This window comes from Stegodyphus dumicola, chromosome 7, assembly GCF_044657685.1.
Source record: "Stegodyphus dumicola isolate Sdum_Otavi_A_Nest chromosome 7, ASM4465768v1".
Taxonomy (NCBI): Eukaryota; Metazoa; Arthropoda; class Arachnida; order Araneae; family Eresidae; genus Stegodyphus; species Stegodyphus dumicola.
This window is the reverse complement of record NC_140774.1, coordinates 137,959,571-137,986,860: the sequence shown is the minus strand read 5'-3', so window position 1 is coordinate 137,986,860 and position 27,290 is coordinate 137,959,571. Positions and strand designations below refer to the sequence as shown.

Genomic DNA, 27,290 nt, shown 5'->3' with positions numbered 1-27,290 from the left:
TTTTATTATTTTTCAGATCATTAAAATAGTGTCGACAAAAATAAGCATTTTCGAACCTTCTTCTTTTTTGCGTTTAATCGAGGCGCCAGTGCTGCAGAAGCTGCCCGAGAGCTTTGTGAAGTGTATGGGAAAGGTGCAATGCCTAAACGAACTGCAAGAAAGTGGTTTGCCAAATTCAAAAATGGAAATTTCGACCTCGAAGACGCTGATCGTTCCGGACGACCAAATGAGTTTGATGAAGAGCGTTTGAATCAACATCTGCACGATGACGCGCGTCAAACCACTTGAGAATTAGCCGAACGAATGGGTTGTAGCCAAATGACTATAGTTCGACATCTTGGGTCTATGAGGAAAGTCCAAAAACTCGGATACTATTGACTAATTTATTGTTTTTTGTTTTGTTAAAATAAAATTTTTTAAAATTAAAAAACGGCCATTACTTATGTTTCAATTCAATAAAAATGTAAAAAACATTAAATATATTAGTATTGCATTAGATCAGAAGCTCTCTTGTATTCTGCGCATCCAAAATTTGAAACTCACAACAAATGCAATAGCTACAAACTTTTGTCGCATGGAAGATTTTCAAATGAGACATAAATCACCATGCATTGAAAATCCTTAGAAGTAGATTATATCCATTCTTAGGAGATGACCGTTTTAGTATAAATTAATTAAAACGGTCATCTTCTAAGGATAACTTATGCAGCGGCGATATGAACTCATCCGATGACTGCTAGAAAAATAAGAACACTTAAAGTGGTATAGAGAACGTTTTTACTGCACATCACTAGGACATACAGAACGACATCAAACGTAGCCCTAAATGTTCTTGCGGGAGTAATTCCTCTCAGTATTACGAGAGAATTTGAAGCAGCAAATTAGAAAGTTTTACAGCTAAAACGAAGTGTAGAATTGAAAGCGCAAATGCTCATGCCAGATCAATTTGAACAAAAACCTCTTTCCCACCAAAAACATCCGCTTTCAAACAACAATAGCATTGTGCACTCCGAATTAAATGCCATACAAGCAGCAATGCCCTATGCAACTGAATTATCTTGAAGAACATAAATATTCTCCCCGACAGCCAAGCAGTACTCCTGGCTATCAAAAATCTAATGAACTCCTCCCCAATAGTACAAAACATTGATAAAATCTCAACCCAGAACAAAATCAACTGCGCAATATCCTGGATAAGTGGGCAATCCGGCCACCACAGAAATAAGAAGGCGGCTGAACTTGCAAAGCAAGTAGCTCAAATACAAATAGGTTTATTTGTCAACATCCATTGGCCACTATCTCATCTAAAATATAAATTGAAGAAAATAGTACTGGAGGGCTGGAAACAAGAATGGGATTCCGCGCCAGAAATGAGAACACGTTATTTCTTTCAAAAGGTTTCAAAGAAACTATTAAGTTCCAAGCCGTTTCTTACCCAGTATATAACAGGTCATAACCCTTTCCCCACATACGGTTTTAGGATTGTATCTATTACTGTATTTTATTTATTACTAATTACATTAAGATCATATTATTTAAACATTTGAATAATATTTGAATTAGGAAATTATTTAAGACTATAAATAGGGCTACATTTAAGACTATATTGTTTTAGGACTAAATTTTATGTATTACTGTACAAATAAGGACAAATGAAATTGCTTAATGTACCAAGTAATATTCTATCGAGGCAACTAATACTGTTTCACTCGCATGGTCAAGTGTTCATTGCGGATGCTCACAGCAGCCACTGGGTGCTCAAGATTATTTAGCAGACTGAAGCGTTACCTGATGCATATTCGACTTTTAGCTCTAACTTTAGTAGTCAGTCTATGTCTTACAGAAGAATAACTTCATTCTGATCCAGCTAGTTTCTTTGGAATTGCCTGAGGCAAAAATTAAACCAGAGCTATTACCCATGGCAGTTTTAGTTCCTTGCGAAAATATACTTTTTAACCGCTCATCCATTTTTATTTAAACAAACCTTACATTTAACAACTCTAGAAAAATTAACAACAGAAAACTCCACATTCATGTCTGCCTGTAATATAACTGCAAAGAAAGAGAGCTTTATAACTCATTTGATGACTTACGCAACATTAAAAATCTTATTTGTTACTAGCAGCTTCGCTGCCAGCCTTCGTCTGGCTTTATCTTATATTTTCAAGAGAAACAAATTACAATGAAATAAGCTATATCCATTAATACAAATATTAATTATCCTAATTAAAAAATTAACTAACTTTCCGTTAAGAAAAAAAATTCATGCAAACTTTTCAATATCTTACAAACAGTGAAATAAGCAAAAAATAACATGAAAGCAACTAAAAAAACAAAAAAATTCCGCGCAGAAATTTACTCTGCAGAACAACTTTATCAAAAAAAAAATCAATAAAAATGTATTATATATTCATAAAAATGACAATGAAATATGCCAATCTCTTAAAAACAGTGACATAAGAAATACGATGAAAAATTGTTGCCAAACCCATATTTCTAAAAGAATGAAACTATTCAAAATGATGCGATTTCGTCAAAAATCTATCAGCAACAATAAGACAGGAAAAGTGTTGCCAAAATCACATTTTTAAAGATGTGAGATGTGAGAAGTGCACTCGGAAGCCTCATTTAAAATTTTTTTGAAAAATACAAAATATTTTCATTTTTCCAAAATTTTTTTTGTAAAAGCAGTCGCAAGGATGAAAGTTTAACGTGTCCAAAAATCAAAGAAAAATGAACTCTACATTTTTAAAAATAAACTATTTTAGAAAAAATCCCCTTGAAAAGGTGTTAAGCTCCCTTTGTTAAATAAATTCGTATTTAATCGATTTATTGAAACACGAAATTTATTTTAAGTTCGTAAAATAGCTAAGTGCCTACGTTTCATGACAATGTGAAAATGGAGTGTGTAGAGCAAAATCTCGCTTTCCCCCCATTATGATTATTCTCGCTCGCCCATTATGACTCAAAATGACTGGATTTCGTCACAAAACGTAAAATAAAAAAAGATTCTAATTCGAATTTCGGAAAAATCGCTTCGAGGTGCACTGCCTGTTGTCTAGATGCACCTATGTACCAAATTTCGTAGCCGTGGGTCTATTAGCTTACGTGCAGCGCAAACGAAAGACACACACACACACAGAGACAGACTCTTTCTTTTATTATATGTAGAGAAGAAGAGATAGAGAAGAGAAGATTAATCACTTAATAACACTTGCTATGACCAAGTGGGAAAAGGGAAGGCTACAAATGATTGGTAAGGAATCGAGTAATATAAATGGTGTTGGTGGGGCTAGTTACAACTAATTACTTGGTTTTCGTATATGTTTTGATTAATAATGGTTTACATTGGAATTCCTCACAATTAATTTCCATTTTATTCTATGAAATATTTGAAATTTCGAAACATTTTGTTTATCAGTATTCATTATAATATTTTGCTCTTTTCCGCCATTACTGTTAACTTGTTCGCGTATTCCTGACTGAGCAATACATAAACTGTAAACCGCTGGGGTAGATGAATAAAAAGCATCTCAAAATCCAAAATGTTTGCTGTAAAGATTGGTCGAAAGAAAAATCGTTAGTCGCGCATTATATGAGTCGCATAATTAAATAAGAAAAACAATGATGCTGCAAACCACTAACTTGGATTTATAACGAGTTTAAATTAGTGGACAGTACTTACAGTGAATCATTTCACGTATGGAGTGGTCAATTCGATATCTTAGGAATCGAATGAGGCAGATATAATACGATTCCACTATGCATCGTAATATGAAAACTATAAGTAATTTGGTCTTTAAACTTGAAATTAATCTAGTTAATGATGGATGTGGGACAATACCTTTTAACAAGGTGTCTCCATCCATCGCAATTAAAATGACCTATTAAAAATAAAGAGAAAATAAAAATAGGCCTCCGACACTGATGTCTAAGAATGTGATTGGTGGTGTTTCATTTGTTACATGAAACATAAACGAACACCTTATCTCCAACGTCAAACAGAACTACCGCATTTCAATCTTCTGTATCGAAGTAACCCCATAGCACTTATTTGTTTTGCAACAGCGTTTGTTTTGCTGTGTTAGAAACTCAGTATTAATGGAAATCTGTGGTGCGTTTCAACTCGTAAAAGAAATCTGAAAACTGGGAACAAACAATATAAACAAATCTGATGTGGAAACCACATGACTTCCTTGCATGGCTTATTAAATCCTGCATATTTTTCTTGCATTTTATTTATTTCCCTGAATGAAGCTAATTCATCAAACATTGTAAAATACAGAAAAGAAAAAAAAACACCTAAAACACCAGATAAGCGATAAGCGACGGAGGACGTGGGCACTGTCCCTTTACCATTTGGGTTAATCAGTACAGCACCACGTCCACCTTTATCTTACACTTCATGTTACATTATCTATTACGATACATGATTTACACATTGCATTATATACTACATATCAAATTAATACCTTACCCTAACATTACATTAACTTCACATCACCTTATTACATTAAAATTCTTTCATAATAAACCCTATATTGGTACATTATAAAAGGGTTATTTTGCAAAGGATTCGCATTAGACACAGGATACGCATTATATTATCATTATACACTGGGTACGCATTACATTATATACGGGGAAATTAATGATACATAGGAACATTATACGCAGTAGTGGGTTATAAGCACGATACGGGTTAAATTATTCACAGGAAATTAGTTATACACAGGCATTGCATTAAACAGGATAAATTGTACACATGATAGGCTTTATACGCTGGATGCATATTGAATTGTCATCTGGACCATGCCAATTGTACCCGTTACTCGATACACTGCCTATATCGTTATGCATAATATGTACTATTATACAGTTTGCATTCACGTTGTTTCAGTTGGGCCTTACCTCATGTTGTTATGTTGCTTATTAATCAGTACATACTACATTACATATTATGATACATATGACATTATTACGATTACATTACATATTACATTATATACTGTGATATATATGACACTATTACGATTACATTACATATTACATTATATACTGTGATATATATGACACTATTACGATTACATTATATATTATGATACATATGACACTATTACGATTACATTACATTATATATTCTGATATATATGACACTATTACGATTACATTATATATTATACTACATATGACACTAATTACGATTACATTATATATTATACTACATATGACACTAATTACGATTACATTATATATTATGATACATATGACACTATTACGATTTAAAAACACCAGATAGTTTAGTTTAGTTTAGTTTAGTTTAGTGACGGAGGACGTGGGCACCACCCCTTTACCATTATGGTTCATTGGTTTAGCGCTACGTCCACCCTTATCTAAAAAGCTGACTCATGTTAGGGCCACACGAGATCCACTCATAGGGCACATTGATTAGTTTTACAAAACATAGATATTAAAAATGGTTACATCTGTGTGAACACAGTACTTATGAACAAAACTTTAGCAAGTGACACATAAGATTACAATTCAATACCCTAGCAAGTAATTTTAGCAAGTTACATATAAAGTTTACAATTCAATACATAAAGAAGATATACATAATGATTATATTATACTGTTGTGATTGATAAGTGACGACATTGTCAACATGAATTTACTAATGCAAAATTCAACATTTAAACTCAGTATACAAAAACAGAAGAACATACAAATGCTTATATTTCATACATTGCCAACTCAAATTTATAGTGGAGAAGTATAAAAATGCTTAGATCACACATAAGTCTCTAATTATTCTGAATGTCATTGTTAACTTTTATATTACAGCTTACTACTAAAGACACAGTTATTATATTAAAGTTGGATATTAATTACAGTTAAATGAATAATTGCACTTAGACTATAAATACACTATAAAAACATTAATTCTATACAATTTCTAAAATGCAATGATTCAAAACAATGATTATATGCGAATATTAAAACAATAATTCACTATAAATATACAATGAAATATACAATGATTCAATACTATTACTTAAATTAATGATAATACTATTCATATTATTAATCATATATGCCATGTTGACATCAAAATAATAAATTTTTCATATAGGTGCTTATTACTGAAATGATGTTACATATTACTAGCAAGCAATTCAATAATAAGATATGTACAGTACAATTTTACTTGCACATTGGAAATACTATACAAATAAATAATTCAATACAATGATTCCGTACGATTACTCATGAATAATTCAATATTATGATTCTATACGATTATTCAAATGCAATGATTCAATACAACAATTCTATGCGCTTATTAGAACATAAATCTATATAATTATTCAAAATTTCAATATTGTTGCTCAAATTAATAAAAATAGCATTTATATTATAAACCTCACTAGCCAAGTGACACAAACATTTAAATTACACCATTAATTAATCATTACAGCAATGATACTACATGTTACTTGAAAGCAGTTAATTATAAATTATGTACTGTACAGTTTTACCTTGCCCACTGAATATTATAAATAATGTAATGATGCAATACAGTGATATTATACTGCTTCTTTAGACCATGTACCAAAGCAATAATTATATGCAGTTACTGAAGTATAAAGGTTACGATACAAGTACTCAGTGATTTAATATATATACTCAGATTTGTAATAATACTATATATGTTATTAATAACATTTAAATATATGGATATAGTCATTTAAGTACCTATTATAGTACTGATATTACATTTACTTGTAAAGAAATCAATTGTTAAATATGTACAGTACAGTATAACTTGCACTTTATTTGTTCATTACAATTCAGTGATTCAATAGAATGATTCTTTATGATTACTAAAATATAATAATTTAGTGCAGTGATTCTATGCATCCGCTAAGTACAATGATTAATCATACCAAACCAGTTAACACAATGATACTATAAAACAATACAATTACTCTTATTCAATATGATTACTCTATTTAGTAACAGAACTATTCCGCTATCAATTATACTAGTTAGGTAAACATTAAAAGTAATAACCTTATCCTCTATACGATCATCAATACGATTAGTCTATTACAATGTTTCAAAACTATGATACAATGAATTAATACTATACCCAATTTCTCCGATACAAAACGATTACTGTACTAAAATAATTATTCAGTATAAATGTAGCCGAGGGAGTCCACATAACGGGATAATTCTTAGTTTTTATTTGCATTAGTTTTAGCACAGGTCAAGATACGTAGTTTATTTTATGATATACTTTAGAGACATATATAAAATTAGATTTGACACAGGTCAGTGCCGAGGTCCGCAAGTTTATTAACAATTTTGTTAATCTTTCGTACTGTGTGCTTGTTATTAATCATGAACCCGCTAAATGCTTGCTCATTCGTTGGCGGGATCGGCAGGTGCAAATCAGTTGTTAGTGAGCAGTTAGCTACATAATGTTCGGGTGTGCCCAACTCACCGCAAATGCACTGTGCCGTATTTGTAATGCCAAACCTTTCAAAATATACAGGAAAAGGACCGTGTCCCGTTATATACTGCACAAGTTGAGCATGTATTATGAGGCTAGCATAAGTTACTGTGGGAATCTGATAATAAACACGACGTCCTGTGTCGTCAGAGTTCCGCTCTTCCTGCCACAGGGATTTGATTTTTTGCGAAAGATTTTTCTTTAGCCAGGAAATTGGCCAAGGTATCTTAATTTGTTCAGCATTTATGTTCTGCGCCGCTTCTTTGGCTAGCTGATCCGCCAGCTCGTTTCCTGTTTGGCCAGCATGGGCCTTTATCCATTGCAGCTTTACGTAAAAAAAAAAAAAAAAAAAAAACAGATAGAGTTTAAAACCGTTAAAAACAAATTTTGCAATTAAAATTAGAGTTTAAATTAATTAAAATTAAGCAAAAAGACAGATTTTTTTTCAGCGCACAAAATCTTTCGGCCCCATTTTGAAAAAAGACACTGAGATTGGTGCAGAAACTGACTTAATTCACTTAACTACTAAGTTTCAAATCTAAATAAATGGCGACGCCGTTAAGATTAACTAAAGATGCAGTTTAACTAAAGGCATAAAAACATTCACTGGAACATAAGAACAATATAATTCAATCATTTTTAAAGCAAAATATGCACAATTTACCAATAAATAAGAATACAAAAACTTAGCTCACTAAACCTGGTATCAGACTGGGATACTTTTGGTACGGCCGATTGCAACCAAAGAGGGAGGTACACATCTGCATGTTATAGCAGTCCCAGATACAAAATTTCAACGTTCTCAGGCTATTCAGTTTTAAGTTATGCGAGATACATACGTACAAAAGTCACGAAAAAATCTCTTCTGAACCATTTTAAATAAATTTCACAATACGTTTTGGGAGAAAGAGTCCTTTATTGTGCCCGAACATACAGAAATAACACAAAAACATCGTTCAAGTGAAATCGAGAGAGGTCAAAATGGGTATTTTCGTTGAAACACGATTTTCGAAATTTTTTGCGATTACAATAATTTCTTTACTTCGTACAGCAGAGTAAAAATAATAAATGAAAGAGGAAAAAATAATATCGTGCTTTTTTCAAACTGTCACTGAATTTATTCACAAATATTAACATCTAAAAAAACTACTGCTTCATTTTTTCGCAACCTGGATTGCAGTTAATAATTATCAATGTATTTCAAAATTCTCTGAAAGGATATCCGCTAGCAGTATATCTGAAGAAACCTGAGAATAAAATACTTTTATCAAATAAACATCCTGTTTCATACGCCAAGATGATATTTACTCAGCAGATTTACAAACAGGTTGCCGATATCCGCAGTAGGTAATCAGATTCTAAGCTTTCGATACGTACCCAGAAGATATGACATACAGGGGGAGTTTATACATTTTTAGAACAATTTCGGTAAAAAAAATCTAAAAAGGCAATTGTTTTGGAATAAAAATTTTGGAAACAACTGATAATTTGAAATAAGAAATACCGATTTTAATACATAAAATACATTAAATTTATTTTTCTTTCAAAATGTCACATATAAACAAGCTGTGCATTGAGGGGATACATACAATTTTGCTCTTTCATAAGAGGAATATTTCTAATCCATAATTCAGAAACATTGTCAAATACTTGCTATAATTGCTTAATAAGCAACATTATTAAGCGGAAAGGGAAAATTGTCAAACTTTCAAGTTCCTAGTTTTAAGTGAATTCAATCTTATTTATAAGATTTCATGGTAAAAATACAAGTATAAAGTAAATTAAAAAACGGTTAATAAGAACAGAAAATTTTTTCCCATTTTAAACTTGACACCTAAGAATATTGTATTTCTTTCTTCGCACCTAACGTTAATTCAATACAGAGATTAACACCTTTTAGAGGGAAAATAGTAGTATCGAAGATACAGTATCCACCGATTAATAAAACCATTTCTATTCTAAGCATATTTGAGCTTATTAAGCGGCTGAATTTGTTAAATGGCGATTTGTATGCTACAAATGTGATTATAGTTTTAAACCTATTAGTAAAATATTAACTAACAACTAATCCAATAATTATTCCTAAAGCAATAATTAAAAACTAATACTAGAATTAAAGTGTTCCGCAATATGACAATTTATAATTAATTTTTTTACTTAGTATGTACACAATTTTGTTTTTCTTACTAATTGCAGCCCTCCAAACATAAAAAAAAATATTTAAAAATGCATTAAAAATGGGAGTTTCCCAAACAGCATTGTGCAATTTAATTAAAAAAGGTATTATAATTAATGAAGACCTAATTAAAAATGCAAATGTTTCAAGAGCGCAACAAAACAGAAAGTAGAGCGATGTTGAAACTGATTTTCTAGAACGGTTTCAAGCTATAAAATTAAAAAGTGCTTGCAATTCTAGAGCAGTTTTCTCTTATTCGCTAAATGCTAGGAGAGAATTTTCTTTCAAGGAGAGTTGGTTCACAAGTTGGAGAAAGAGCAATCCAACATCGTTCATCAGAAACTAAATTGTGAGAAGAAAGGGGCAGATAATATGCGGCTGGTAACTGAATAAAAGACATTTCGTCAAATGAAAACAAACCACACTAAATTTATAATTGAGACGAAACTGGACTGAATTACAGAATATTAAGAGCAGCTGGTTTCAGAAACTGAAGGAATGAGTTATACGGATATGGACTGTGAAGTTGCTAATGTGGGCCATAACTCTGACGAGCTAACATGCGAAACTCTGAGAACGGTCAAGTAAGTGAGGTAAAAGAGGAGAGAGACCGCTGGCCCCCTGTAATGCAAGGCTAACCAATCATAAGGAAAATGATAAGAGACAAAAGTCACGCGACGAAAGAAAATAAGCCAGCAATCCAAGCTTAGTTACGAAATTTATCTGTAAGCATGTAGGTAGCAAATGTTCTGACCAAATTATCTTCTGCAACGATTTGTTAATTAAGGTCTTCTGAAAATTTTGCAGCATCACAGGTAATTCCAGTGTTGAAGAAACGCTCATTAAGGTTAGAAATGTAGTTCACTATGGTGTCGATTTTCAAATCAGCATTGATCTATTTGTTTTTAATCAGGTATTGAGAATTTACAATACTTTTCATAATCTTATTCTGTACTATCCGAAGTTTGTGGAAGATTGCATCGAGACTAAGGCCCAGGTAAGAGATGTGTAGCATAGAACTGGCCTTTTAATGGACATCTTTTAAAGTCATTAGGTTATTTTGATAGTATAGACGTGATAAATGGGCAATGCCCTCAGCGGGACTCGAACCTGGACCTCTGGAACGCGAGTCGAATGTGTTACCGTTACACCACGAATGCACGCAGAAAGGAGGAAGAAAATATCTTATAAGGTAAATCCTTTCCTTCTTGTCGAGAGACAATCCATAGTAGTTTTTGAGGAGTACAGAAGTTGATTGGATAATAGTTGGAAGTTGGTTGGTTGGATAAACCATAGGATAGCACGAGCTTTTCCTATGGTTTGATGAATATGACAAATCCATATGAGCATATGGCTAATAATAACCCCCAGATAACTTATGTTTACACGGTTCACAATTTCTTCATATAAGACAGGATGAGTTACTGTGTGATTAATATGCAGTATGGACGCAACAATTCAGAAGACTGCACTGGTTATTGACAAAAGCAAAAAAGCTCAATGTTTGAAAGGAGTTAAAATATATTCTCCAACTTAGCAATAAGAACTCATGGATGAAAATTAGTATTTTTATTGATTTTCTTTAGAAAAGAGGCAGCGAACTAAAATTGAAAAATAAATTTTACTGTTTAGATGACTGTGCCGCATACACACCTTTGATCTCATTCTGAAAAACATCAATGTGGCTTCCTGAAAATATATTTCAGCCTTTAAACCATGATAGTATAAAAGCTTTTAATTGTCATTACAGAAAATATGTTCAAGAAAATGATGAACAGAATTTTATTTTGTGAAAATGAACTTCCAAGGGGATAATTACGTTGATATCTCTACTGGATGCCATATATATTAATACATGGGTTTAATCCCTTAACATAAATTAAAAACTGGTTTCAAAAAATGTGGCTTAAACGTAAAAGAAGCCTTACAGGAACTGAAAACTATAGCTAATGTCTAGGACATTAGTGAGGGAAGTTATAAAGATTCATTTCTATAACTCGTATCAATTCCTCAATTCGTAAAAAATTACGGCAAGTTTTGTAAAATATGAACAACATACACTGACTGCGGAAGCCATACAGAAAGAAGTGATGATATGCCAATATCAATCAAAACTAGAAAAGCAACCAAAAAAAAAATCTTGAACTGAAAGATGCTGATCAAAAAAGCTACCAGTAAGTAGTTTTACAAAATTAAAAAGTCTGATGTAGACACCATATGACTTCCTTGTACACCTATTAAATTCTGCACATGTTTTGCTGTACTTCATTTAAACTTATTGAAAATGAAGATGAGATACGATCTTCCAATTCATAATGCTCTTTTGGCACTTCCAATTACAATATAAAAGGGAGGTGTACAATTAGATGTTATGGCAGTCCCATGTATAAAATGTTAACATTCTATGGGTAATAGGTTTTGAGTTATGAGATATATATATACCTACGTCCAGACGTCAAGCCGAAACTAGTCAGAAATCAGTCAGAAGTTCCAAATACAAAATTACAGCATTTTATTATGTGGAACCATTTTTCAGTTATGCCACAAATTTACGAGAAAACGTCAGGATGGAAATAGTTGAAATGGATTTGGGCGCAGGCAAAATAGGTATTTCGTTCAAATCTGAAAAACCAAATTTTTTTCGATTACAATATTTCCTTTACAAGAAAGTAAAAATACAACTGAAAAACTGTTGTTGAGCAATACGAAACAAATACAAATCGAATAGTTATTTGTAAAAGATAAAGCTTCATCAAGATAGTAATCATAAAATATTTTAATAAGAAATTAAACTTCAAATCTGTTTAACATTAGCCTTAATTTTTAACTATTACTTTAGAATTAATTATTGAATTTATTGTTAGTTATTACAGTAAGACCCCGCTTAACGCGGGGAATACGTTCCATCAAAGTAGAGCGTAATGCGAAACAGCGCTAAACGAGGCTATCTTTACATGTAAATATTGGGGTTAGGGGAAGATGGCTAGGAAATTGGTTAGGTATTAAATTTAAAAAGTATGTTTTTTTAATAAAAATAAAACCAAACATTTATTTCTTAAAGCCCAAATTAATACCACATTATTATTTCTTGCAAAAATAAAAACAAAATATAAATAACAAAACGAATATTCTTAAAAAAAACAAATAAAATTCCAAGTCAGTCATATTTAGTTAGCCTTCCGCGTTTTCGGTATTCTGCCTTTTTGTGACAAAAGCATCTAATGTTGTTTGCCTTTTTCTTTTGAGTTGTTCTCTTAAAAGTTCTTCATAAACGGATAGAGTATCTCTAACACTACGCCTTACTTTTGAGCTCCTGTCAAAATTCGGATCATTTTCAATGAATTGATCCATTATTTCAGTTATGGTAGACAAACTCCTTTTTACAAACGCCATCGAAAGTTCTTTTTGCTCTTCTTCTGAATCACTGCTGTCAACATTTTTGTTTTCTTCTTGTTCAGTTAATTCCTTGAGCTCATTATTAGAAAGACTAGCCGCTGCTTCTTGAATTATTTCTTCGACATCTTCCACATTTACCCCTTTAAAATATGTCTGTACAATACCGCACCAAACAAGAAATACAAGTACACTCTTTCGGATATGTATTTGAAACCTATCGCTGTATAATATTTCGGGGAATCCCCGTATGCTGCGAGCGATTTCGTGGAATCCCCGTATGCTGCGAGCGATTTCGTGGAATCCCCGGGTTGAAATAAAAGAGCGCTAAACTGAAACAGCGCTAAACGAAACAGCGTTAAGCGGGGTCTTACTGTACTTAACTTGAAAAGTGTAAAACTGATATAACGATTTGCAATACGCAAATCGCCCTCAGTTAACCCTTTCCTGCACGCTACTCTTTAAAGTTAGAATTTTACCCAAAAAATTTACAGGAAGTCTATTTAGGCCTAGAAGAGTATGCAGGTATAATTTTACAAGGATTGCACAAACCGTTTCCATTTTGTGGGTGTGTCCGAAGCGAACCCACTGAGCCGCACGAGCTGCGATAGGTGAGCATTGCTGTGAAGCACGTATTACACTAAAATATTTTGTCTATGATTTAAAAACATCTGATCTCTGTAGCATATTTAGCATAACCGAGGGTGCATCACGGGGAGGCCTGCTACCCCCCCAAAAAAAAAACAGAGGAAAAAAAGGAAACTCTCATTGCTGAGGCCTCTCCGAGCCATTTACACAATTTTAAAATTTATAAGAAAAATAATTAAAATACTGTAACATTTACAATTAATTATTGACTTGAAAAAATAATTATTAAATATACATACAAATAAAATCTACAGAAATTAAAACTAAGCAAACTACGCACGATGAAAGCAAGAGAAAAAAAGGGTCTGCTCTCGCTGAAAATTAAATAGCTAATTGAAAACCGAGGACTTCAAAACCAAAAACAGAAAAAAAAAATATAAATAAATCTGTGCTCTCAGTCTTCCCCGTGTTTGAAGCACGAGATCAGGTTCTGTGACTCACTCCCTCGTGACAAGCGCTAGAAGTACAGTGTGTTCAGTCAGAACACACCATACATTGAAGGCTTCACTATACGCAATATTTCAAAGACAAAAATTAAAAGTAACACAGAATAGGCAGATTAGCATACGAGCAACAAAATTATGCAAAGATTTTTTTCCATTGATATTCTTATATTTTAAAAAAATCTGAAACATTTCTTTAAAAAATCAATGTCTTTAAAAACAGAATATATCTCAACGTTAATGATTTGCTTATGTGGTGCGACCATCTATTATTCATAAAAGAGATTAAAAGTAACCATTAGTGAAGTTTCCGTGATATTTATCGATTATTTTCAGTGTCTAAAGAGGGAATATTTTTGGTGTGTTCACACCGAACACACTGCGCCGGAAAGGGTTAAACTCAAATACGTTTAGAACATATGGTGATTTTTAATAAAAGGCAGGTACTGTATTTCCTACTCGTTTTGGATCTTCGTTTCTCCCACTTTTCAACGTCAAGTAACATCAATGAACTCTTTCGAACCCAAACCTTTCTCTTTCTGTCTCTCGAGACAGTGACGTCACAGATATCAAACAAAGTCAGTTCGTTCTCTAACTGAAGAACCACGTATGCAACGCATTCATACAGCTCTAACGGAAGCAGGGCCTCACAAGTCAAGGACGACGACGTCACCATGTTAGTTGACCTTGGTCGAGAAGAGCATAATTTTTAGTATAGTAATCTTGGTTATAACCTTGTTTGTTTACTGAGCTTGGTAATACATTCAGGTAACTTTGAACAGGTAACGAAGGCGAAGAAGGTAGTGAAAGAACTATGCATTCATCTTGCATTTTGCAATATACACACTTTGAAAAGATCTTTTTTATTCAGAAAGCTTTAATTATTATGTATTTTTCCAACTGAAACATGCAAAAATATTAAAAATGAATATATTTTCTTTTGCCACATCAAAATAGTTTTGAAAAGTGTGGCAAACTATACCCATTATAAGGAAATAAATTCTGGATAGTACAGTTTTATAATATTTACACTTGATATTTTATGTTTCATAATCTTGCAGCCAATAAACCCTTGTAAATAACTATTCTTAAACTTTCATTATGAGCAACTTTCTTAACCGCATCCTTATTTTCCTGCTTCTTTGAAAACTCTACCAAGCATAAGCTTTAATAAGAAATTTTACCAAAGTTCAAAACATAATAACATTGAGTAATGACCAAATGAGAGAGGCTAGTGGATTAACATTTCAAAGTGTGTGGAAATTTATGTATGATTTAAGTATGATATTCATCAACATGCGACAGAAAAAATCATCAAATTTGAGAGATAAATAAGTGGATCATTAATAACTATATTTGTTGCAATGTAATCAGTTTTGCAAATGATATATCTGATTACATATAAATAAGTAATTATTGTGCGTTAGTGCATTTGTTTGATGTTAAATCATAATAATCAAATGACGTGGTATAACTTTGCAATCGACCATTTTCTTCTATCGCGCTTACTTAAACAATTAGATTTGACAACTTTCCTAATTTTAAGTAAGTGGAGCTACCATTTTAATTGAGTAAGCCCATCCACTTTATAAGAGGTTATACTAATGCATATTAATCTGTAACTATTCATTCCGAAATAGAATGTGTGGATATGGACTTTCTTTTGGATATGCCATCTTCAACTAATAATAATTCTATAAAGTAATTCCACAAATTATTATTAGTAAAAAACTAATAATAATTCCACATTATTACATAAAAGAAAGCTTTTCTCACGTTCCTATGCAGTTTTATGTTAACCTTTTATTCACTAATACAAAACTAGCTCCAAACTCATGAATTATTATCGTGCATATATATATTTGAAAAGTTTCATCTTTGCAAATGTTGTGGACACAAATACAGCTACTTTAGCAAACTAGAAGCCGGAAAAATGATTTTTGAAAGCAGTTTATAATTTTTTTCACGTGTTTTATATGAATAGTAAAATAGTAAAATAAATAAAAAATAGAAACAAAAATTGATTAAAAGTATAAAATAGTTTGAATGCAAGCATAAGCGTTTGAATATTAAAGTAAGTTTTCTTAAAAATTTCCTTTCACTCAGACCGTTGAGTTTAATAATTCACTGAATTGCAAACTACAAAATTAGCGCACTAAATTATTTGCAGGTGACCTAAATGCCGAATCGTCTGCTTAGAACAGTAGAGGAAACGATCTTATTGAAGGCAATTCTCTGTAATTATGCTTCAAAGAAGAGTATAACTACCATAGCTTGCTTAATATTCATAAATGGACAAACATCAAACTAATTTTTGAAATATTTTACTATGTAACATCCCCCAAAAGCGCCACCTCGAAGTGTTTAATGAACTGACTTCAGAAAACAGAATTCAAGCCTGTTTATGCATAATTTCCGAATGCATAATTTTCCGCACTGCATAATTTTCCGAATTACATTGTGACAGCGGTTACAGCCGAAAACATCGCGGCAAAAACATCGCGGACGAAAACGTTGCGGAGAAAACAACGCAAGGCGAAAACGTCGTGCTACAAAACATCGTGGGAGAAAACATCGCAAAGAGAAGTCATCGCAGTTCTAAAACATCGTGGTACAAATCATCGTCGTCGAAAATAAAGCGGTTCAAAAACTTCGCAGTTTAAAAACATCGTCGTCGAAAATATCGTGGTACAAAATAAAGTATCTACAAATCATCGCATGACGATAACATCGCAGACATGCTTTATTCAAGCTTTAGCATGGCATTTTTACTTTCATATTTTTTATTAACTAATAAATTTTTTCCTGAGAAAATAAGAAGGAAACTTAAGCATAGAAAATTAATGCAACTTATAGCACTTAATGGAATTTTAAACTGACATAGTTAACTCACAAAGACCATTAGCAAATCATTAAAGTTTTTACTGGTAATGTTTCATGAGAAGTATAATCTATAAGTGCATTTAATTTTCTATGCTTAAGTTTCCTTCTTACTTTTTCAGCAAAAATTTATTAGTTAATAAAAAAATGTGAAGGTAAAAATTATCCTTCTTTACATCTTGCGCTCCCAAATCATTATGGGAATATCCATTTATAATTATTAAAATCTGAAAAAAGCATGTCTGCGATGTTATCGTCATGCGATGATTTGTAGATACTTTATTTTTTACCACGATATTTTCGACGACGATGTTTTTAAACTGCGAAGTTTTTGAACCGCTTTATTTTCGACGACGATGTTTTGTGCCACGATGTTTTAGAACTGCGATGTTTTCTCTTTGCGATGTTTTCTCCCAAGATGTTTTGTAGCACGACGTTTTCGCCTTGCGTTGTTTTCTCCGCGACGTTTTCGTCCGCGATGTTTTTGCCGCGATGTTATCGGCGGACACCGTGACAGCACCATATATTTAAAATCGAGCCAATTTCAGCAATATCTAAAAGCGCAACTTTCATATCAGTGCAAGCTTGAAAAACAAGATCGACACAACAGTTTGAATTTTTAATTATACTAATCAAGACGCTATGAAAAATACGGTTTTTGTCGCACTAAAATTCAAGTAAAAAATGCATGCTTCCAATAGACATTTTCCACATCATTGAGTGCATGATCCACTTAAAGAAGATAGATTAAAAGACAAAACTATGTAAAGAATCATGAAAGTAAAATGCAGGACATTACAGGCGGAAATGTCGAAAGACTGTCACTTCTTTTTTCACGAAAAAGAGTTATATGTGGAAATTACCTAAAAGTCTGAAAAGAAACATAAAAACAGTAGTCCAATTTTGGATTATTCTGGATTAGTTTATTCTTTGGTAGAAATGGAAAAATGTCACTGTCGACAGCTTAGATTGTCAATTTTCCCTTGCTTATTATTACATGAATATAAATTTTGAACTATAAATTATAATTATTAATTAGAACATTCCTACAAAGAGCTGCGAAAAGCCGCATTCCAACGGCTTGGATATTACGATTAAATATAATCTCATCAAGTTTAAAAGATAATTATCGGGTTAAATTATAATATAATAATAAAAATCATCGGCATTAAAAAAATACGGGAAACCGAACAAGTTATATATCTGTTAATCTATTGCCCACAGCAAGAAGTTGTTTAATAAGATTCTTTGCAAGATAAACAGCTTAGTTAATGAATGCGAAATTATCAAAGCGCAAATCGGCTTCTGCTCATACGGCATTCTACAATTCCTGAGAATGATTAAAACTTCATGACGGTCTGCATAACAAAAATGTGTAAATTTTTTATTGTACAAGCAGCGTACATTTTTAACGTTGAAAAGACTCCGACAGGTTTTGGCACGCAAATCTGATTTCAAAATTCATTGAAAACAATTTTTGAAATGCAACTACAAACTGTATTGCAGTACTAAGTGCAAAACTGGTTCGCAACTTTCAGCCACGAAGCTTATACAAGGTTACTTTTAGGACCCGTACCTTTCACGTAGTTGATACACGACTTCGTGATTTACTCTTCGCAAATTGAAAAGGAGCAATTTAAGTAAATGATACTTTTTATTTATATGTTCACTGGATCCAAATCATGCTTTTTCAAATATATAAAAATAGTAATTGAGTCTTAGATTCAATCTTGAAAAATACTATTCGATGTTATTTCGAAATTGCAGGATTATACACCCAGTGGATTCGAATATAGTTATTTTTGGGGAAGATACTAAGCACTCTACTTCCACTAAATGCCTAGGAGTCCAAGTTAAAGCTTTAGGAATGCTTAAATAGGTCTATTTTCATCTATGCACCCCTGCATGCACGTTTGCACCACAGTGAGCTTCAAATCTTTAAAAAAAATGTCTAAAATTTATCACGAACAACCGTTTCTGGAACGAACAACCATTCTATTTCAACAAGAAATTGGATCTCGAATATATTAATTCTGACATTATGATACTGGTAATTCTACTTGGTTTGGGTTCACAACCATCATGCAACCTGGGCTGGTTGCATGGTTGGGTTTCGTGATTTCCCTCATGTGTTACGTGATTGTAAGCCAGTTTTCCTCAGAAAGTTCTCCAGAAAGGTATTTCGCCTCTTAGACAGATAAGCTTTCTCGGCTTTGCTTTTTTCATTTCAGCGTGCCCGATAAAAATATGTGTTCAGAAAACGAACTAGGCATCATCTTGATTTGACAACGCGTCAGTCTGGTAATGAATGGGATTCAACTAATGATATCATCCATAGCAGCTCAAAGGAAGACATTTGTCAGTATGTTTTCAAGTATCACTTATCAGTATGGCTGTCGAAATAGTTGGTTTCTTATATTCTCTGATTTTTTGAGGTTTTAAAATATAAAAAAATTTTAAATTTATGCAAAGAATTGACTTGCACCTGGAAAGTGATGCAGTATAGTACTATTAAGAGGATAAGACTGCAGTTGTGAAGAAAGTAGAAAGAAAATTGGCGGAAATGTAATCAAAGATGGTATTTCTAACTGTTTGAGAAGTGGTGTAAGAACAGTCAGTCACAAAAGAACCAGACTGGTAAAAGTAGAAGGAGGTGTACAACAATAAAAGTGGTGGTAGAAGAATTAAGAGACAGTGTGTAGTATGTCGGTGATTTAAGAAAGTCAAGTGAGTGTGTACCAAAGAAATGGCGCTGTCTAACGTGAAGTTGAGCAAAAGGATTTCTCGACAGAGACTACGGGAATTTCGTCTAAATGCTAAATTCCTCAACGAAATTCATTTTTATTTCTCGTTCAAACGGCAGAAAGATAAAACTGAGATAAAGCATATATTAAGTGGATAGCAGAACAATGAGGCAATTATATTTGCAGTGACGAGACCAAAATCTGGATATTTGTTAGTGATGTTATAAGTAAAGTACGTCAAGGTACTACAAGATTTGCTCACCTCCAATCAGAAATCCTTGACGCCACTGGTTTTATGTGATGTTATTGGCTTACTGTCTGCTCCAAAGTTGTGTCTCCGTTTCTCACATTTCTGTGACAAGTTTATGTATAGCTGATACCGCGAACTAAGGTATGCGCACAACCAACCTCAACCCCAAATTTAGACCTCCCTATTGGGTGGGAGGTGGGTCTGTCAGGCAGTTTTGCCTCCATCAAGAGCATACGAAAGTTCACTATGCTGCCGTCCGTCCCCCACTTACCTGTGGCAGACTCAAAAAGATTTCTTAAAACTCATATAACTATAGAAATCACCAGATCGTGGACTTAACAGCCAATTCCCCCTCGGTCCAACCGTATAGAACGATCTTCCTCCGTGATTCTGGAATTGCCAGGCCCATACTTATCTTTCCCTAGAATGTTACAGCCATAGTATAGTACTACGTCATCATGTACACCCAGAGGGGCCTATTTCTGTAAGTGAAATGACGTCAATGAGCTCGAACTTCGTGAAAACACTAACCTTGTCTGTCTACCGACCTCGAACTACGTAAGGAAAAGAGTTTTATTCTCACTGCAATACACTTACCTACATCCAGTCACTTAACTTTCAGTTAGTGTCTTGATTTGAAGTTCTATGGCATCAAAAGGTATGGGGAGAATTTATAAGATCAGTGGGAATATAAATGCTCAAATATGTGTAAAAGGAATATCTGAGCGCAAACTGAAGTCTTTTACACAGTTACTGAACGTTCCCAAAATAATGCAGCATCTATATTTGTATAGGATTTAGTTTCATATCACATTGCTGCTCTGTGCAAACTTTAGTTTCAAGATAATTGTTCACTTCCACGCCTGTCGAATTAATTTCTACCTTTTCGTTGCCCTGCGTTGGCAACATGCTTTTGAGATTGGTCGTTCGTAGGATTCGGTCGCTAAAAGCGTAGCTGGCCTGTAACGGTTGTAATTATTATTTTATGCTTATCTGTACTTCTGAATTATTACTAAATGTTTACGTGTGAATGTTATATTATTAAATGTATTCAGTTTGGTTGAAATAGACCGAGAGTGACTGAATTTATTAAGTATAATCAAAGTCGAAACTTCGTCATTCATGTCGGCGCCATTCTAATACGAGGTACGTAAACAATAATCATATTTCACTGCTGGAATCATCTGGGTTTCCTTAATTCCTTTCTGGGCCCAGACCTTCCTTAATTTATGCTACCGATTAAAAAACTTGTTAAGTAGAAACACTCCTCAATAAAACCTGATTAAAAGACGCAATAATCAGATTTTGGCTTCGCACTATAATAACCAAAATACTTGGGAAGGCGTTGTAAAGCGGTAACTAAAACTAAAGGTTACCTAATTAAATATTAAATGACATGATGAGAAAATCCGTTCATTTCATTTTTTCTGTTTGCTTTACCTTTCTTCTTTATGCTTGTGCGCTTCTGTAAATAATATCTCATAAATGTCATTGCATTACGTTCTTGATTAAACTAATTTTCCATTGATTTATAATTTTATAGAGTTATTAATCAAAAGCGGTATTTTATAGACCATCATACCTCAAAAATACGCTCTTTCTAAAAGGTTTCTATAACATATTTTTATCGATGTACAGTTTTTATAATATTACTCCCAAAAAACGTGTCTTGTAGAACATCAAACCTCGAAATTATACTTTTTTGAAAAGGTTTCCACAATTTTTAACAATTCTGTGCATAAAATAATTTGAACACAAAATTAATTTTTCTCAAAATTTATTTTTACGCGGTGTCCTTACTTAAAGATAGATGAAACTAACAATATCCCATTTTTATGAAACTCTGTGTGTCTTGCCTTAATATTGTTTTCCAGAACATGTAGTAAAAGAAAGCCGATCATTTAAATCTTTTTTTAATAATGATTATTTTTTAGTGATAGCGTGGTAAATATGCCTAAAACATTTTTGCTTATTATAATAGCCTTTCAATAATAGTCCAAGCATAAGGAAGAATTGGCCCACCAGCGGCCGAGCGGTAACGTCGCTGAACACTGGTAGTGCGGTCCGAGGTTCGAATCCCGCGAACGGGCTGGCTGCATGGGTATTTTCGTGGTTTTCCCATGTGTAACGTGTATACGAGACAGTTTCCCTTAGAAAGTACTCCCCGAAGGCATCCCTCCCTTAAGGCAGATAGCCCTCAAGTGCTTTGCCGTAATCTAATAAAACCAAAACTAAAACGAAACCATAAGGAAGAATTATATGGTTCAGTTTAGTACTGTTGTTTCGTAGATAAAACTGTATATTTTCCGCGTCTTATTTTTGAAATTTCAGAAAATTTTCTCTGAATTTCTAACACTTAATTAACTCTTCTGTAAAATTATAATGATTTACTTTAAATATTGACAGTCTCTATTTAATGTTCATGAAAATTGAAGCTGAAAATAAAATTCAAGTATTTTTACAGTATATTTAAAAAAAGGGGTTCTGAACCTGTACGAATACCATAATGTGAATGTATTAAACATTTTTCATACTACTATACTGAAATTAAAATTATTAACTAATTTAGATGAACGTGGGACTGATTTAGATGAACGTAGAAAGGTTCACAGACTTACTATATAAAAATTAAGGACTTTTTTGGAGGAAGGGTAATTTTAGAAGGAGAAAGCTGAAAAGAGTAATTAATTCACGTTGGAAATTTATTAATTTACCTTTTTCTGACTTATTCATGTTCTGTAATGGGGAGTTTTAAAGCTTAACATTATCGATGCATGTAAATCAAATTGCCAAAGAATATTTATCATGCATCTTCTAGAATTTAAAATCTGATTTATAATTTCGATAACTACTGAAGAAAAAGCATAAAAGTCAAAGTTTGAAGAATTCTGGCAATTTTAATTAACAGAAGGAAATAGTAGTTAACAAGTTCTGACTGCATTTAATAGGGAAAATTTATTTATAATGATAAGAAAATCTTTCATAAAAGCTTTTTGAATAGAGACAAAAGATGCTGAAACAATTGGGTTTATTAACAATAAAATATTAAAAAGCGTTATGGATATGTAAAATACATAACTGGAAAGAAGCCATTTGTGTCTAAGAGCGCGACAAGTTTTAATACTGAGATGAATGAGCAGGACTGTCGTACTGACACTAAATTCATTGCTTATAATTATAATGTCAAGGATAAGGAACCCTTGATTACATGTTATTAATGCCAAGGAAAGGTAGAAAGTTCAGAGACTGAATTTCAATCATGAGTTCGAAGAAATGATGGATACAGAGATCTAAAACGCAAAACGATAGCCTTTTAAAAACCTGATTTCGAAATATTGCATATAAATTAATATATAATAATATGTCTGAAACATGAAAGAAAACCCGAGAAAAAGGCAAATATAATGCAGAATATTATTCTGAATACATATTCTGATAACGTTTCGTACTATCTAACGGAATCTGAGCAGAAAGACAGGGCTGGATGTTTCATGCAGTACATTTCATTGAAGGCATCTGTTGAAATTAGCATTTTTAATAGTTTTGAAATTTTAGATTTCTTAAAAGACTAGTTTCTCGAACAAACAGAACATACGAATGCTTTGAAAAATTAAAATTCAGTTCTTCAGAAACTGGAATTCTTCATATCTTAAATTAGACAAAAATGTAGGTGTTGCATTCTTATTCGTATGATTTCTTTCTAATAAGTAAGACTGCATTTTAATATCAATGAAATTCTCAACCAATAGTCATTATCTCATAAAATAATTTTTAAACAGACAGCAGTTTTCAAACTAAATTGGACATCACCACAAAGTCTACAATTGAAATTCCTTTTGTAAATTAATACGAAGAATGACGATTTTTGTGCAATTAAGACGGTCAAAAACGTTTTACTTTTCTATTTCATCTACGCTTAAGTTTTCAGCTAAAAGTAGTTCATTTAGAATGCTCAAAGGAAAACAGCTTTTTTTCAAATTGTACATTCTGTTTACACCTCAAGATTTTATTTCACTTACATTTCCAACTCGCATTAAGCCATCCCTCAAATAAAAGCACTATTGGAAAGTTGTACCAATCATATTGAACTTTATAAAAATCACTACAAATGGCTAATTTAAAAAATGTTTGAATATTAGATATGCTAATGTTGGAAAAAGTAATAAATAGTAAGGTTTTCATTCATTATTCTGCCTAGAAAACTGTGCAGTAGATACGAGTACAAATCTGGAGTAGAAGGCTGCTTTAAGTTTAGGTATGCATTTAATATTGATTCATTGAGGCAATCTATTATTAAAAGTGCAGAAGATTAACTAAGAACATAAGCCAAATTGTAATATTTATGAAGAATATGACTATAAGAATCTGTTATTAGTTTCGTCTAGTATATTACTATGATGAAAAAATTACTTATTCACAGATATTGTTGATTTTAAAGCTTCCCAGCAATGATTTTTAATAATTTCATTGCCAAGTTTTTTTTTACAAAAAACTTCCATTAAGACTTGCCGACAGCAAAGTTTAATAGTGAGTTCCGGAATTTGTAACTTTCGAAACTAAATTTTCGAAAAGCGAAAGTTAATCTCTCCGAATTTTAACTTAAAATACTTCCACTCAAGGACGTTTATTTCGATGAAAACGAAATCTGCTACTGATACTGTTTCACTCATGTAAAAGATTCGCAGCGCAAATTTATTTGCTTATTAATCACGCTACAGTTTTGTGTTTTCTGGATTACGTATTCCGAAGTAAAATATTTAACCTCAATGCAGCATTACCTAGTTTTACTGCTTGAATTAATAACTTCTTCTGAAGCACTAAAGTCTACTGTTGACCAAGGCAGTCTCAATCAGTTGATTTAATAACTAGAGATGTGAAATAATAAAATTCTGCAGCATTATTTCTGGATACTTAACAAAATTATCAGTAATACTGTTAACTTTATTTTAGAAAAAGTGAACATGTTTAGGTTTTACATTTCAAGAAATCCTAGCTGATTTCGAAGCTAAAACATATACCAGACCGCAACGAAGAAATATAATGGAAATAAATGCCCTTCATAATTCACATACCTTTCACATCCTGTTTCCTAAGCCACCAGCCGAGGAAACTGATAATTTTCATTACAACAGACATACGGAGCACGCTATTTACTTTTATTCGGGAGAAACTGCTATTGATATTACCGGACTGTAACAGCAAACTCTCAAGGTATAAAAATAGGGTTGCTATACTCTTACTCATTATGTAATTCAAATCATCATAATTTCTTTAGTTGGAAAACGGGGGCAATTTAACCACTGACCATTAAGCAAATGCCAAGGCGGAGCTATCTTCGCCAAGGCCTGCCAGGGCTGACCAATCAAAAGATATGGTAAAACAGCTTAAAGGTGTATGACCACGAGAAAAAAGTTTCAAGAAAGAGAAAAAACTAATTCGCATTCTAAATGTTATATACCTTTGAGACGATGCAGTATGAATAACACATTAATATAAAAATGAAAGATAAGGCATGTTAGGTAGATACCAAATTAAAAAAATATCAAATATATTGTGGAAACCTTGATAACTCAGATTTTCACATACTGGTGTTATAGCTGATGCTAATGTTATATTACGGGGAAAATGTACAATTATGTGTAACTTTATTTATTGTAAATAAAACAGGAATACAACAAAGTACCTGAGTATAAAAATGGTTTTTTAGCTACATTCTAATTTCAAATATGCCCTAAATTTTAACACTGCTCTGATTAATACATACATGTGTGTGTGCGCGTGTTTAACAAATATTGCGCTCTTTCGACCTATGACTGTAGTTTCGGTTTTAAGTGTTTCGGAACTTCAATCGATTAGTTAATTGGGTAAGGCAAAGTATACGGCAGCGATCTGTCGAAGAGATAGAATATTCTCATGGAGGACCTCCTAATGCAGTAGTTCTCAACCTGTTTTGGCACATGCATCCATTTCATCATTGCTAGAAACATTCCCACTCCTGCTTTCCAAAACTCGAAACACACACACACACACATATATATATTGTAATAATAAAATTCCATAGTCAAGAATACACTTAAAATTCTAACTGTATTTTTTTTTTTTTTTTTTTTCATTTTTAATGGCGACGGTCTCTTATTTGAAAGTACGTGGAATTAAATCCACAGCCCCGTAGTCAAGTTGTTTTCCCCGCCTTTTCTACACGTACAGTTATAGAATGTTCTGGAGATATTTAAAGCGAACTGGAATGGCTGACGTCATTTCTTGGAAGCTCCGCCTTTCCAGAAGCTATGAAAGGACTCGCAAAGGAATATCAGGGTCTTTTCTTTAATGTAACGATGCAGTAAACTTCATACAAAAAGTTATTAGTAATTCTTTTTTATTTACTCCGGAAATATGATTTTTGTAACTGCTATTTCTCCTGACCAATAATAAATAGATCCTGTTATCGGAAATCTGTTAAATTATCCCCAGACGATAAACTTATCGTCTGATAATTTAAGCTATATTTCTTCACCAATCTATTTATTCCGGACAAAAGCTGGTACATCACACACACACATACACACACACACATATATATATTAAGATTTAGATTATTTTTAATGTATCGTGTAAATTAAACAGCAGAATTACATAAGATATAAATAAATGTCAACACTTGAATAAAAATAGTTTTTATTTTCATAAACTAATTAAAATGCTGACCTCATTTCCTTCCTGAAACTATGAAATTTCCCCTAGTTCAGAGAACCTGCTCTTGAGAAACTGATTTGAATTTGCATTATATATGAACAAAACTATGGTAACTATAAAGCCAGTCGCTCCGTCAGGATTCAAATCCAGTCTTTCCATTACATGTAGTTTTTACTACAAATAAAAATCTGATGTGGACACCAAATGACTTCTACACACTTTTTGCTGCATTTCATTTAGACTTATCTCCTCGAATTTTCATTAAAGATATATTTCTTATTCATTCAATTCAGTTCTCACTTCGCGGCAAAGCGAAAATACATAAAAGCTGAAAACATCTTCATTAGAATTTGTAAAATAGAAAAATCCTAAAACACCGAATACAGTTAAAAAATCAGTTTTTGAAATTCAAATTAGACTAATCGGCAAATAATTCGGCTAATCGGCAGAAAGAAAAAAAAAATTCGGCATAGCGAAATTTAGTGAACTTTTGATCGAACTGTGTGAAAAGGCACTGACGTTGGTGACTTAATTCATTATTTTA

The 27,290-nt window shown here is 32.5% G+C and overlaps 1 protein-coding gene across 8 annotated transcripts in view; it reads right to left on the bottom strand.

Moving 5' to 3' along the window:
* Window positions 1-27,290, bottom strand: part of Pde11 (Phosphodiesterase 11) — a 589,461-nt gene that overhangs the window by 143,816 nt on the left and 418,355 nt on the right. The window contains exon 1 of one of the 8 annotated variants that reach the window (XM_035351610.2): window positions 25,126-25,236. The exons of the other annotated variants lie outside the window; for them this stretch is intronic. Within the exon in view, the coding sequence (XP_035207501.1) occupies window positions 25,126-25,189 (64 nt within the window). The 5' untranslated portion in view covers window positions 25,190-25,236. Of the gene's footprint in view, window positions 1-25,125; window positions 25,237-27,290 lie in introns of those variants that run through there. 8 annotated transcript variants of the gene reach the window in all.